At 43.4% G+C, this 13,126-nt stretch overlaps 1 protein-coding gene across 5 annotated transcripts in view; it reads right to left on the reverse strand.

Moving 5' to 3' along the window:
• LOC108716554 (spectrin beta chain, non-erythrocytic 5) overlaps positions 1 to 13,126 on the reverse strand; it is a 36,468-nt gene that overhangs the window by 2,887 nt on the left and 20,455 nt on the right. For 2 of the 5 annotated variants that reach the window (XM_018262752.2, XM_018262751.2), the window contains 19 exons: positions 12,849 to 12,981; positions 12,641 to 12,756; positions 11,382 to 11,466; positions 10,860 to 11,110; positions 10,353 to 10,470; positions 10,093 to 10,266; positions 9,434 to 9,589; positions 8,734 to 8,954; positions 8,436 to 8,610; positions 8,186 to 8,329; positions 7,771 to 8,091; positions 6,418 to 6,531; positions 4,387 to 5,913; positions 1,986 to 2,063; positions 1,630 to 1,716; positions 1,368 to 1,459; positions 878 to 963; positions 711 to 780; positions 334 to 434 (listed from right to left, as the gene is read on the reverse strand). In XM_018262752.2, coding sequence (XP_018118241.1) covers positions 334 to 434; positions 711 to 780; positions 878 to 963; positions 1,368 to 1,459; positions 1,630 to 1,716; positions 1,986 to 2,063; positions 4,387 to 5,913; positions 6,418 to 6,531; positions 7,771 to 8,091; positions 8,186 to 8,329; positions 8,436 to 8,610; positions 8,734 to 8,954; positions 9,434 to 9,589; positions 10,093 to 10,266; positions 10,353 to 10,470; positions 10,860 to 11,110; positions 11,382 to 11,466; positions 12,641 to 12,756; positions 12,849 to 12,981 — 4,049 coding nt within the window. The remainder of the gene's footprint in view (positions 1 to 333; positions 435 to 710; positions 781 to 877; positions 964 to 1,367; positions 1,460 to 1,629; positions 1,717 to 1,985; positions 2,064 to 4,386; positions 5,914 to 6,417; positions 6,532 to 7,770; positions 8,092 to 8,185; positions 8,330 to 8,435; positions 8,611 to 8,733; positions 8,955 to 9,433; positions 9,590 to 10,092; positions 10,267 to 10,352; positions 10,471 to 10,859; positions 11,111 to 11,381; positions 11,467 to 12,640; positions 12,757 to 12,848; positions 12,982 to 13,126) is intronic. The other 3 variants (XM_018262753.2, XM_018262754.2, XM_018262755.2) reach the window with 3 other exon arrangements.

Here is a 13,126-nt window from a genome sequence, read left to right on the forward strand (position 1 = left end):
ACTTACCCAGGGTGGTTCCTGTCTAAGCATGGGAATGAGCACAGCCCAGAGATGGAAGTAAAGAGAGTCCCGGCTATGGGCCTGGCTAAGGACTAGTGGATTCACAACAATACATAACATCTAACCTTATGATCAGTCTCCTGGGGACACTAACCCTAGCATCAAGCAGACCTTTAGGTTTACAGAGAGGCAGAAAATACCATTTGAAAAGTTGTTTAGTCCTATCTGCAACATATTGAACCTTAATTTGAAGGTGAACTTCCCCTTTATTTATAGGAAACAGATGATATGGACACAGGCTGCTGGCAGTTTAGCTGGACCATAGCTTCTCACCTGATTCATTATCAGGCAGCTCTTTCTTGTCCTTGACTCCCTTGATCATCCCTGCTGCCCTCTGGCACAAATCTGCCCTCCTAGGACTCAAGGATCCAACTCTGTTAGAAAATGAACCATGGAACTTGTCAGCACTGAGTAAAACGGGGGATTCAATAAGAGGGGCCGTGAATGACTAAATGAGAGGGGTGGGGAGTTGCTGAATAAGAAGGGGAATGGCTGAATGAGAGGGCAGGGAATGGCTGGATATGAGGGAAGAGGAGAGGTTGAATAAGAGGGGAGTAGCTGAATGAGAGGGGTAGGGGTCGGCTGTATGAGAGGATGGTTCAATCAGAGAAATGGGACAAGTGTCATTGCGCCAAGAAGTTAAGGCCAACCTGGAAGCAAGGTGAGGAGAGAACTCTTGGCCCAATATTTTGTCTCCAAGCAGATCTGTTTCTTTAAGTCCTGGAGAGATACAAGTTGCACAATCAGCCAAAATCCATCCCTGTAGCTCATAATACCCAGTTCTCACAGATACAATATATGTAATGAGATCCCTCACCTGCATTCTGTTGGAGTTTTGAAACCCATTCTTGGCGAAAAGATGAGGAAGGGGCCTGCAGCAGGTACTCTGATCCATCTGCTAATCTGTTGGGAACAGATCAGAAAAGTTCATTAGTCAGGAGCAAATAAATATCAATTAATTAAGAAAATGAGAAATGTAGACTTTAGGGGATGATACAGTATGAAAAGATGGGGACATTAGTACAAGATGAAGACAGGAGCAAGATGGAGACAGTAGAACAAAATAGACACACTAAGATTGAGACAAAAGAGGGCAAAATGGAGACAGTAGAAAAAAGACACTAGGGCAAGACAGAGACAATAGGAAAAGGACTCTAGGGCAAAATTGAGATAGTAAGATGTAGACCTTAGGGCAAGACTGAGACTGTAGAACAATATAGAGATACTAGGGCACAATGGAGACACTAGGGCAAGATGGAGATCAGGATGGATGAAATCCATCATTGTGCTTGTGCATTATCACTTACTGCAGCCGGAAACAGTTGCCTCTCTTAGTGTAAGCAGAGTCAGGGTAGCATGTGGCTCCAGTGAGGTGTAAGGGAGGAGCAGAAACAGAGCTCTGTCAGGCAGAGAGATGAGAAAGGTCATACTGAGTAAACATAGAAGGTTATATGTAAATCTGATTTATTTGTATTTTGTTTATAATCTGAAATCTTTGACTACATGAATAGAACATTTCTTTGAAAGTTACTAGGGACCATCTGGTAGAGACTGTTGAGACACCCTTACCTTGCTGGAAAATTTCTTATCACTGTAGAAGCAGAGTGTCCGTCTCACCAGCACAGCATAGTGCATAGTCCATGTGCGACAAGAAGCCTGGGAAGCAAAAACCAAGAGATGAACCACTCTTAATACTCTTGTTATGTATTTTACAAAAGGAATGCAGAGCAGGCAGTAACCACTCCGTGTATCTCTATATTAGTCACCTATCTAGTGCTACCAATTCCTATTCTGTAGGGAATGAGAGCAGAACAGGCAGCAACCCTTCCAACGCGTTCCCTTTTTTCTGTCCCTATATATTAGGCAGTTCAATCTATAATCATTTTGTCAATCTATAATTATTATCTCAGACACCCCAAACTCACCTTTTTGCCTCCCTGCTGTAGGATGTGTTTCCTTTCCAGGGGACCCTCCATCAGCTGGAAGTCCAATTTGCGTGTGTGCTGAAAGGAAGAGAGAGTAAGGGCTGAACAGCAGTAAGGTCAATATTATACAGTGAACAGAGCTTGGGGAAATATTCAGATACTGGAAGATGAGATGTTCCAACATTGAGCTGCTCACTACTGTTGATGGTGATTGGCTGTTTGATCTAAGTCAAATACAGACTCAAGTTCATCTGCCATTATATGTCATGGTGGGTGCAATAACCTGGGGGAAAATTGCCTGTAGGGATTCCACTGTATCATTTTTACAACAATAATGGTAGGTGGGAATAGCATCCAGTCATGGAAACATAGGAAATCAACCCAAATCATGTTAGAAAATCTAATTCTAAGCCACTTCCCAATATCCTTTCATTCCTCCTTCTCAATTTATAGTGTAAATGGCATTGCTGTTGTCTCTGTCCTTTACTTTTCCCTTCTCAGTTTGGCAGAAGGAATCCATAAGAACTCCAGCTTTCACAATGCCTTGCACAATTCTGTTATGCCCCTGCTTGTTAGGGCTGTTATTCACAGAGCAAGCAAGTCATTGTGGGAACTAGAGTTTTGGCTAGAGAGAAAGCTGACTAGTGATTACAACAGGGGTGCACAAGCAATCTCTCCTTAGTGCTCACTTCCAGAGTACTTGGTCCTCATCAAAAATTAGGAAGGGCAGCATGTGGTAAGGACTGTCTACTGAGACTCAATAACATGTGCATCTAAATGATGCCTACGTGCCTTCCTCTGCCCTCCATTTTGGATCGAGCGCTGTTCTTTTGCACTTTGCACAGTGTCCTGCAAAGTTACTGAGGGAGCATGCAAGGCATTGTGGGAATTTGAGTTTTTGACTAATGAGAGCTGACTAATGATGCAATGTTGCAGAGGTCTTATTAGTGAGGTATCAGCCATTCATCATGTAGGGAAGTGCAAACCTATGTGCTGAATTCATCAAGGGATTAATGGAAATGTAACCTCTCACAACACCACCTGTTTGAAAACAGCTAATATCTTGATTACATATTTTATTGGTTTGTTTTGATGGGTTTACATTTCCTTTAGGGGCTCCTCTCGTCCCCACCTTCAATTGTGGCAGGATTTGCCCTGAAGGCTGGTCAGAACCTCCCCATAACCTTGTTTATTTATTTTTTTATGTGCAATTCCCTTCTTTATTCCCATGGCCCTTGCTTGTGATACTTCCAGCTCCATTATTGTAATGCAACCCCTCCCTTTTTTTGAAGTGATGAATTCTGGAACTTAAAGGGGACCTGTCACTCACACATAAAAAGCTGTAAAATAACAGTCAAATTAAACATGAACTTCAAATTCTTATTGTTATGAAAACATCTAAACCTGTTATAAGCTGTCAAAAGTCTCAGCTGCCAATCATATTTTTCCCACCCCTCCTCGGGGCAGGCAATTACTTTCACTTTCCATTCTGCACTTACTAGATGTCTATGTATTCTCCACATTATCCCTATCTCCTCACCATCAAATTGTGTAGTCAGCGCATGGGCATGAGCATCAGGCCTCCATTCTGGCAGATTAACCAGATTTTGGCATCATACAAAGCTTGCATTAAATACAGTGTCCACAAAATGTCTGCTGCCTGCTTGCTGTGTTTGTGAATTCCAAGACTAAAAATAATTTTTATAATGTAAGTAAAGTTTATTTTACTTGAGTAACATCATAAAATAAGATTTGAAATTATTTCTTAAGGTGACAGATCCCCTTTAAAATTTTCTGCCTCTGCTTTTTAGAAAATCTGTCCACCACCCACTATGGAACACAGAGAGCTCCACGTACAAGTACATTCCTTTAAGTGATTTGGGGACAATGTACTCCTATATGAACAACACACAGTTGGATGAGTATGAGTTGGAATAGCTAAAAGGCACCAAAGCTCTTGTCTAGGGACTCCAACCCACAGTTGTTAAGTTAGTGTTGACATTATTAAAGTAAATATATATATATAACTTTTGGTGTTAGCTTTACCTATATTGAAGTGTTGTCCAACTTCTCCAATGTAGTGGGCCTAATATACGATACACTACATGACTGAGGGTCTGATTATAATGAAACCAAGGAGTCTACAGAGCTCTTGGGTAGGGTGACATCTTTATTTGTTGTGTTTATACATGTTTTTAGGTCAGAACATAAAGGCTTCAAAACAAAATGTTATTGCCACATGCTGCCCCTGCCTTGCTTGCCCTTCATGCCACGGAGTGAGAGTTGGGTGCTGTGCAGTCTATTGGGGGTGACAATCCAGTGACTAATGTTATATCTAGATGCTGCTTTTGGGGACCTACATCCAAGCTCCAGGGAGAAATGGAAAGAACAACTGTCTCACCTTTTCGCTCTCTCCTTTCATTTCATCTCTCTTCTCTTTGCTGATCTGTACAGGATCCCACTGACCCAGTGCTGGGCAAGACTCTGAACTTAGGCCCAGTCTGGTACTAGTATTATCTTGGTTCTCCCCTGCAGGTGCCCTAACAGAACTCTTCTTTAATGAATCTGCTGCCAGGACAGTGTTGGGTAGAGTGAAAGTGGCCACCAGCATGTTCTGTTTTGCCGTCATCACTACTTGCCCACTTTGTGCCTTCTCACACAAGTTCACAGGCTCTGCAGTCTTTGGCAAATTCCCCACTTCCACCATATTATGATAAGTGACTTGAGAGGTTTTTGGGACACCCTCCCCACGGCTTTTAGCATTATTCCAGATGCCCTCCAGCTCCTCATCATCTTGTTCCAGAAGCTCATGATCCGGGTGTAGAACCTCTGGTACAGAACATGATCTCCATTTTAAAGGTTCCCTTTTTTGTGCACTGTAGTCCGGAGAGACAGAAAGTCCTTCCAGGCAGAGGGGTTGATTACTATTGAGATGCCCAGAATGACACTGTGCCTTGGTACTGCCTATTGGAACTACACTGAAAGAATAGTCAGCTCCATGAGGAGCCAAGGGAACATGGCTGAAGCCCTTGCCTTCATATATCCAGGAACAATCAAATCCTTTACTGTCATCTGTAGCTTTGGAGCTGCTGTGATCTTGTGGGATATCTAACACAGCTCTCATTCTGTCCCACTCTGGCCCCAGTTGTTCATGAAGGCCCCCTATGGGTGAAAGCCTGTCTAAGTCAAAGCTGAGAAAGTCCTCAGTTGCACTTTCTAGAGCCTTTAGCTCATTGCTAGGACCTTTCCCATATCCATGGAGGTTCTTCCTACAGTAGCCAGGGCAGTTATTTAGCTCCTCCATCCAGGAGTCAACGTTTTGTGAATGCTCTGCTTCTTGTTGACTGGCTCCATGCATTTTGACTTGACTAGTCACTGATAGTTTAGGAGAACCTGGAATGTCCTTGGCTAACTCTATGCTTAGTGTGGAACCTAGGGAGACACATCTGTAGGTTTGAGGTAAGACTAAGTTTCCCAAATTAATCTTCTGTCTGAATGTTTCAACTTTCTTTACACTTAAGCCAGAATCTGAACATTCAGCATCAATATCTTTGGCAAGTGGGTTTTTCACATAATGCACAGCACAATCTGAGCTTTCTGCTGGTTCTGGGACTTTTCTTTGTTGTTTTGGTGGCCAAGTGTGGCTCTGGCTTATCTTGACATCTTCATGAATTGCCCTAACTGGTTCTGAGTGTAATTCCATGATTCCCTGGACTGTACATCTGTGTCCTTTATTTTTTCTCTTTAAGCTGTTGAAAAGGCTGTTGGCCCTAAATTTGGGCAAGGAGGGGCCACCTGTCCTAGGCTTGCAAGGCATGGAATACTGATCACAGGCTCGTGATTTTTTAGCAGGTCGTGGCACAGTCAGACTTTGGCATGGAGTTGGTTGTGATTGCTCACTGTCCTTCTCGTGCAAAAAGCTGCTGACCTATACAAAGTGATATAGAAAATGATTGGTGCCATGCTCCAGTAGGTTTGGACAACACACAATCACTCTCAAGACATCAGTACTGGCAAAGATATTAAAGGCAAGTGAACCTAAAAAGGGTAATTTTGGAATACAAAGTAGTCTATGGAACCCTTGGCCAGTCCTACTATCATTAAAAATCCCTCAAATTACCAAATATAGCCCAAGGACTTTCACTTACAAACCATAATAAAGGGTAAGTAATGTCAGCACGCAGCAAAACAACAACTTCATACTTTGTCAATGAGCTGCAGCCACTAGGTGGCAGCACAATCCAGTCTGTAAGAGAGAAAACACAGTTCGCCAAAGATTGGGGCTTGGGGGCAGTCCAAGTGGGTTAAATCTCTGATCAATAATTCAATAATAATAGGTAGGGTTAGAGGACACAGCAGATAACAGCAATCACTGGTTATGGGTCCACAAACAATCAAACCATGCAAACCAGACAGCACTGAGGCAGGTTACCTCTTCCACACAAGGGAGCGAAACCCTTTTCTTTCTTTTTAAGCTACCAAAAGTGTTCTCTAATAGCCCTTGACATCGCTTCCAAAAAGAACTGTAGGGTTTGGGAAGAGGGTTCTGCCCAGAGAAAAGCACAATTAGGATAGAGTTCTACAAAGGCCAAGTGTTATGTATAGGGGAAATCTCTCCCCAGAAAGTCCCAGATTGGAGGGTCATTTGTTAACAATGTGCACTGTATAGTAATGTATTATTGGATTCACACAGAACACACATAAGTCTTAACCCAGATGAAGACAAAAGGCAAATCTGTACAGATCTAAACTAATGCTTAGTGTCCAGGCTTGCTAGCATTTTTCGATTTAGGAACCTCATTTTGAAAAAGCAAATCCCCCACCAGCACGGATTCCCTGTACTTTTTCTTTTAGCTGCTCTCTTTGCTATGGTCAGGAAGGGAAAGTGTATCCAGCCTACTCACAGTACTGACCCAGGTACTGAGCTCTGATTCTCTGGGATAAGTTGAAAGCAGCCTTGTGGAGCTAGGGTGTCCTCTAGAGACTAAAGATCTATCAGGCTATTTGACACTGCTCTAAAAGAGCTTATGCAGTATAAACTATTTCCTAAGGCGGGATCTTGGCTACACATGTAAAATGGAGCAGAATGCAAATGAGTCCAGGATTCATGTCAATTGCACTAACCTTTTGAAACAGCGATTCCCAGTGTGGGCACAAAAGGACTCAGCTTTAGGCTAAAGCCTAAAATATGCAAGCCGAAAATCAGCCCGTACACTGGCATTAGCCTCTTGTCCTGTGTGTACCCAGAACTATTGCGTTGCCCCGGGTGCAGGCACACGATGCAGATTTCAGCACATGAGTTAAAACTATCGCGTTTTGATGCTTTATAAATATGCAATCAAGTTTACACCAATGTTTATAGATTTTGTTGTGGCCATTTTTTTATAGGCCCTAAAGTCTTAATTGAAGGTTGCTGTAAGAGTAATTGCTAGTGAATGCAGGATCTGTCTGTCCCTTCAAGGTATCCAGGATCTGTCTGTCCCTTTCAGGTCTCAGATTCTGGCTCCTGGTCTGTTCAAATGATTTTGCTACCATGAGCGAATAATGGGAAGTTGCTTAGAGTTAGGATTTTCCTGCTCAATAACGGGGAAGGATTATTACAGATGCTAAGGAGATACCTTTGAAAGAAGAAAGGAAGATGGTGGTGGGGACCTTCTTGAAAGAGGGCATCATGAATTATGCTTACATAATCAACTATTCAAAAGTGACACCCAGCTGAGGGTAGAAATTAGACGCCACTACATGCCTCCTGAGGGCTCATATACACACACTAATGTCTTCTTACCATATGATGTTCTGCATGTTCCTCCACTGTCCCTGCAGCAGATGGTAACTCTCGTGGCTCCAGCCACAAGGGACCCTCAGAACACTTTGACCTTGAAGTTTCTTCTAGCAGTTCTGCCCCCAGTGGACTCTCCCTTTGTGAGCCTGCAGACAGCAGACAAAGGTGCTGCTCTAAGGACATAGGGCTGTGGGTCTTTCGCCCATATCTTCGCAATGTCGGCCCCTTCGTAGGGATAGAGGTGAGTCTACTGCCCTTACTCTGCAGCTTCTCAAATGCCTCTGGTGGGATAATGGCCATTTGGTGCCTGTTTGATGGTTCCTCCTGCAGAAACATGGGGGGAAAGAAGAATTAAACTAGCACATGGTAAAAACCCATAGATAAACAGAGGAGGTCCTTTGCATTTTAACACACTGACCTGTGGAACCTGACTGGAGTCTTGCTTGTCCTTGGACCTTCGCCACTCTGTCTTGTTTTCCATGGTCTTCTGCTTTTTTTGGCACCTCCACCTCATCAGCACCCAACTTAACATTCCCTGCAGTTCCTCAAGGCGCTCCTTAATCTGTGGGCCAATAAGTTAAAGGTGTGAAATATGGTGCATATCATCCATCAATGATTATAAACATATACAAATACACTGTGTATCTACTGGAATCCAGAGGTTGTACCGTTTGTGCAAGGAAATGCTCCTCTCCAATGAACTTCCATCCAATGCTGGCCAACTCTTCAAACTCCTTTAACTTCTCCTCAATTCTTCTCTCAAGCTCCTCCCTCCACGTTAGGGTAACTTTCTCTCCAGGGTTTTCCAGAAAGATTTGAGATCTGGTCTCCTCTGTCCAGGATCTGCAAAAAAACAACAAATGCTTTATAAGGGTGTGGCCCCTATTGCACTCCAATGAATGTGCCCAAACTTATGAAACCTCAGTGCTGTATGCTGGAATAGGACAGGGGTAGTATGGCACTCACATCATATCCAGGTAACTCTGGAAAAATCGTCGGAGCTGGGAAGCTCTCTGCATCCTAGAATTGTTACCCTGAACCCCATTCTGCAGCTGCGTCCAGGCCCCAAGGGTCTCTTTCACATTCCTGCCTATCATCTGGGTCTTCTCTGGGCACAGCTCCTGCATCCGTGTCACCTGCTCTTCCAGCTGCCTTACCTCCAACCGGAGCAGCCCAGATATGTTGGCCTGTGTTAGACAATACGGATCAGTGCTGTTAGGTCTATGACAAACTGGGCTACTTGTAGCCAGCTACTTAAGGTTCTGTTGCCAGACTAAACACTGATTACTTATACCAACATACAAAGTGTAAAAAGGTGCAGCTTTGGATAAATTTACTCTAGTATCACAAAAACACCAGAAAACATTGGTTATCCTTTATCTGATAATACTGCTGCCTAGAGAGAACTATGAATGTGTTTGGTAGGAGAGGGTTGTTAAGAAAGGTTAGATACACACAGCAAGCAAAGAAGCTGCATCACCCTAATGTCCCAGTAAGATAAGCATGGGCTGTAGCAGTTCCATTGCAGTAACAGCAGTGAGAAGAGCAGTGGCACAGTATTTTAGCAGATGACTTAGGTGCAGTTACTCAGTAAGTTTGTAGGACTGGTTGTGCAAGAGTTAATGTTGTACTGCAGAGTTGCCATACTGTATCACACAGAACTTACCTCAAGCTGCTTCTGCTGAATGAACACTTCTTGCAAATCCTTTAGTTCTGCCCGACTCTTCACCATCGCAAACCCACTCTCCCTCTCCTCTGTCTCCTTCCTCAACTCATCCAGTCTCTTCTGAGCTGCTTCAACACTTTCACTCACTGCCGAGAGCTGGAAACATTGAAAGTTTGTGATACAGGGGCCAGTACTACAGCTCCAACAAAAAACGGCATATCCTGTGCCCCAATGAGTAACACTACCTCTCCAGCACATAACATAGGCCATAAGAAACACTACATCTCCAGAACATTACACTGCACACAATAATTTAAACAAGGTTCAGTTTAAACCTCATTTAAATTTACTACATAAAGTGGACGCGTGGATTCACATTTTTTCTGTGCAGTTTATCCTTTAGACCTCATATAAACAGCGCAGAACTCTTAATATAAAGTCTACTGCCCACAATAAGTATCACTACCTCCCCAGCACAATACACTACCCACAATAATTAACACTACCTACCCAACACATTATACTGTCCCCAATAGATAACACTACCTCCCTAGTACATTACATTGCCCACAATAAGAAACAATACCTCCCCAGCACAATACACAGCTACCTTATAAGTACCACTTCCCCCACCATGTAATGGCTTTCCTGCAACTCACCAGTTCCCTTAGTTTTTCCATTTCCCTGGTAAGAGCCAATGTCTTCTCTCGCTCCTTCGCTGCATCATTCAACATTTCCACTGCTTCCTGCAACTCCTCCAGGGGAGTGAACCTGTCCTCTCTCTCCATTCCAGTGCCATCTGACCCATGTGCAGGAGAACCTCTGGCCTCCAGCTAAGGGAAAGCATTAGGTAATAAGGACATAGACCTCTGTATAGGAATACATTTTCATACTGATTGTTCCCAACCAGCTTTTGTACCTTCTGTTTCTTTCTCCGGTTCTCTTCCTTCTGCACAATTTCCATGAATTCTGACAGCACCAAGGTGTCTCTCAGATCAGAGACCCGACGCTGGAGAGCCTCACGTACCATCTGAAACCTGCCAGTGAAACAGTAACCAATGCAAACATTTTTAGATAGAAAGCTTCATTATGGGTCTGAGTATGGAAGCTGTATCTATGGATCCCCAGCTGCTTTGGGTTGAATGTTTCCATTTCAGTCATCATCATCCCCCCCCCCCCTTCCTAACGCGCCATTCATAAGGAATTTCCCATGGCACTGAAACCCAACTGCTGTGCAGAGAGACCAAGATCCATTGAGGAACTTGAGCGCTGAAACTGCCCTGAAAGGTTTGTGCAAATATTGTTCTAATCCTAGCTGCACTGGGTGAATGGAAGCTCTTACAATTGGAGACTACACAAAACTATCCTTCTCCAACATCTCAGCAGACAGTAACCACAAAGAATAAGGTATTAGAAGTGTTCTCACCTTTCTTCCACCTCCTGTATTTTCCCCTTCATGCCCTCCCTCATATTCTGCTCTGCTGGTCCCCTTGCTTTGGCCAACAGCGAGTGCAAAGCTAGAGCTCTGGATTTCAGCTCTCTCTCCATAACTGACACCTTCTTCAGGTCCTGGCGTATGGTTTCTGGATTCTGCAAGACTGCAGGCTCAGAGATGAGACACTCGAGGCTTTGAAGCCACTGTTCAGTAGAAGTCAACTCACCAAGAACCCAAGTCTCCTAGGAAGAAGGTGTCCATGACATGAGTACACAGAGAGAGAGAGACATTAGGGCACCACTATTATTATGAGAGACTTGGGTTACTATGTAAGGATGGAGGGAAGACTCTCAATAACATGAGGATGCTTGTGGCACTTCATAAGAGGTTTATAGTATAGCAGTGGAGGCTGAGGCATAGCAGTAGATTTGTGTCTGTGGTTTAGTGGGTTCTGACCCTATGAAAACATATGGTCCAGCCAGAGGAATCTAGGCACAGTCACAATGGACTTACCTCTGTGTTCTGCTCAGTAGATTCACCTCCCAGACTTTCTTCTTGCTCAAGCCCCTCTCTTTGCTCCAGGTAATTGTCCCTCCTGCTGTTTGATAGAAGTCTCATGAGCTCAAGCATATGGACAATGAATTGGTACAAAAACATCCCATGTGCCTGCCTTTTGCCTGTGACTGGTCTGTGGTACCTGTACCATTAACTGGGGGATTAAAGCGGCGCACAATAATAATACCCACAACCACAAATAATAAGCACTGTATTACACAATGGGCTTGTCTGTGTATTAAAAATGGCATATACTGTAGTGTTTTTAACCCCCACATATACTGTAGGTAATAATGAATATAGTCTAATATAGTCTAAAAAGGTCCCTTCCATTTACCCTTTTATTGGAGGGGTAGATCCGCTCTGGTCCCTGTTTATGTTACAAATAAGTGTCTCTTGGTCATGTCATTAGGGGAGAGGTAGATACCTGATATCAGTATATGGGGGGCAGGTACCTAATGTCAATATTTTGGAGGAGAGGTAGGTACCTAATGTCAATATACTGGAGGCAAGAGGTAAGTACCTGATGTCAGTATAATGGAGAAGATGTAGGTACCTGATGTCAGAGTATTGGGGGAGAGATAGGTACCTGATGTCAATATATTGGGGAGGATAGGTAGGTACCTGATGTCAGTATATTGGGGGAGAGGTAGGTACCTGATGTCTGTGTATTATGTGTAAGGAAGACATAGGTGCCCAGATAAAAACTCAACTAACAGATAGGTAAGTTTTCCCAGGAAAAAAATGGAACTTGATAGTGCTACTATGATACAAACCCACCAACATTTTTACTAAAAAACAGGAAGGGAGCTATAGAATAAACAGAACCTGCAACTACTAGATGGGGCAGGAACTATAGGAGGCCCAGTTGGGCTGAAAAGCAGCAGCAAACTATTTTCACTGAAAATTTCTTGTTCCCAAAGTTTAGGGGTCCAATGATATTGTTGTGGGGCCCAATAATGAATCATTTGCATTGCTGGAAACTTCACATGGAAAATACTTATATCATTCAGTAAATAGATCCCAATAGAAACAGCTGATGTTACTCTATAATAACTAGTCATTCCCACTAATGGAAAGTTCATGTAACTGCCCCTGCCACACAAGATATATAAATTGTGTAACTTTAGGGGGCCCCGGGACAACATCAAGTCTCTCATATATTTACATGACTGTACTGACGCACAATCAGATACTTCTGCAAGACAAGGACTAACCTTTTAAGCTCAGGTGCATGCCCGCTGATGACCCCGCTGACCTTAGGCACAGGGCCACCATACTTGAACTCCTCTTTGTTTTTTTTATTTCCAGCTTTACCACTGGTGGTGCCATTCTATAAAAAAAAAACAAGAGTGAATTACTGTTACATTAATGTCCCCCCTAGGGCTGGATTTTAAATCAAGAAAAAACTCAGCACTTACTAACCTGCGGCACTGCAGACAAGCCTCCCAGAAACTCTTGCTGTTTGATTCTCATGCTGCTTTGTACTGGGAGAGGGGGGCTGCATGGTTCTCTGGAGAAAGTGCAGCCCCCATTGGTTCTGGGTGTTTTGTCGGCCCTAAGGGACAGAACAAAAGTGACATTGGGATACTGTTTATATCTGGCCTGGGAACTGGAGCATATTACATTCATTATGGGGAGGAAATCCCAAAGCAATGAGTTTAAAATACCGACCAATCATCCTCTCTGAGCATCAAAACACC

The sequence above is a fragment of the Xenopus laevis genome, chromosome 5L, assembly GCF_017654675.1.
Source record: "Xenopus laevis strain J_2021 chromosome 5L, Xenopus_laevis_v10.1, whole genome shotgun sequence".
NCBI classification, from domain to species: domain Eukaryota; kingdom Metazoa; phylum Chordata; class Amphibia; order Anura; family Pipidae; genus Xenopus; species Xenopus laevis.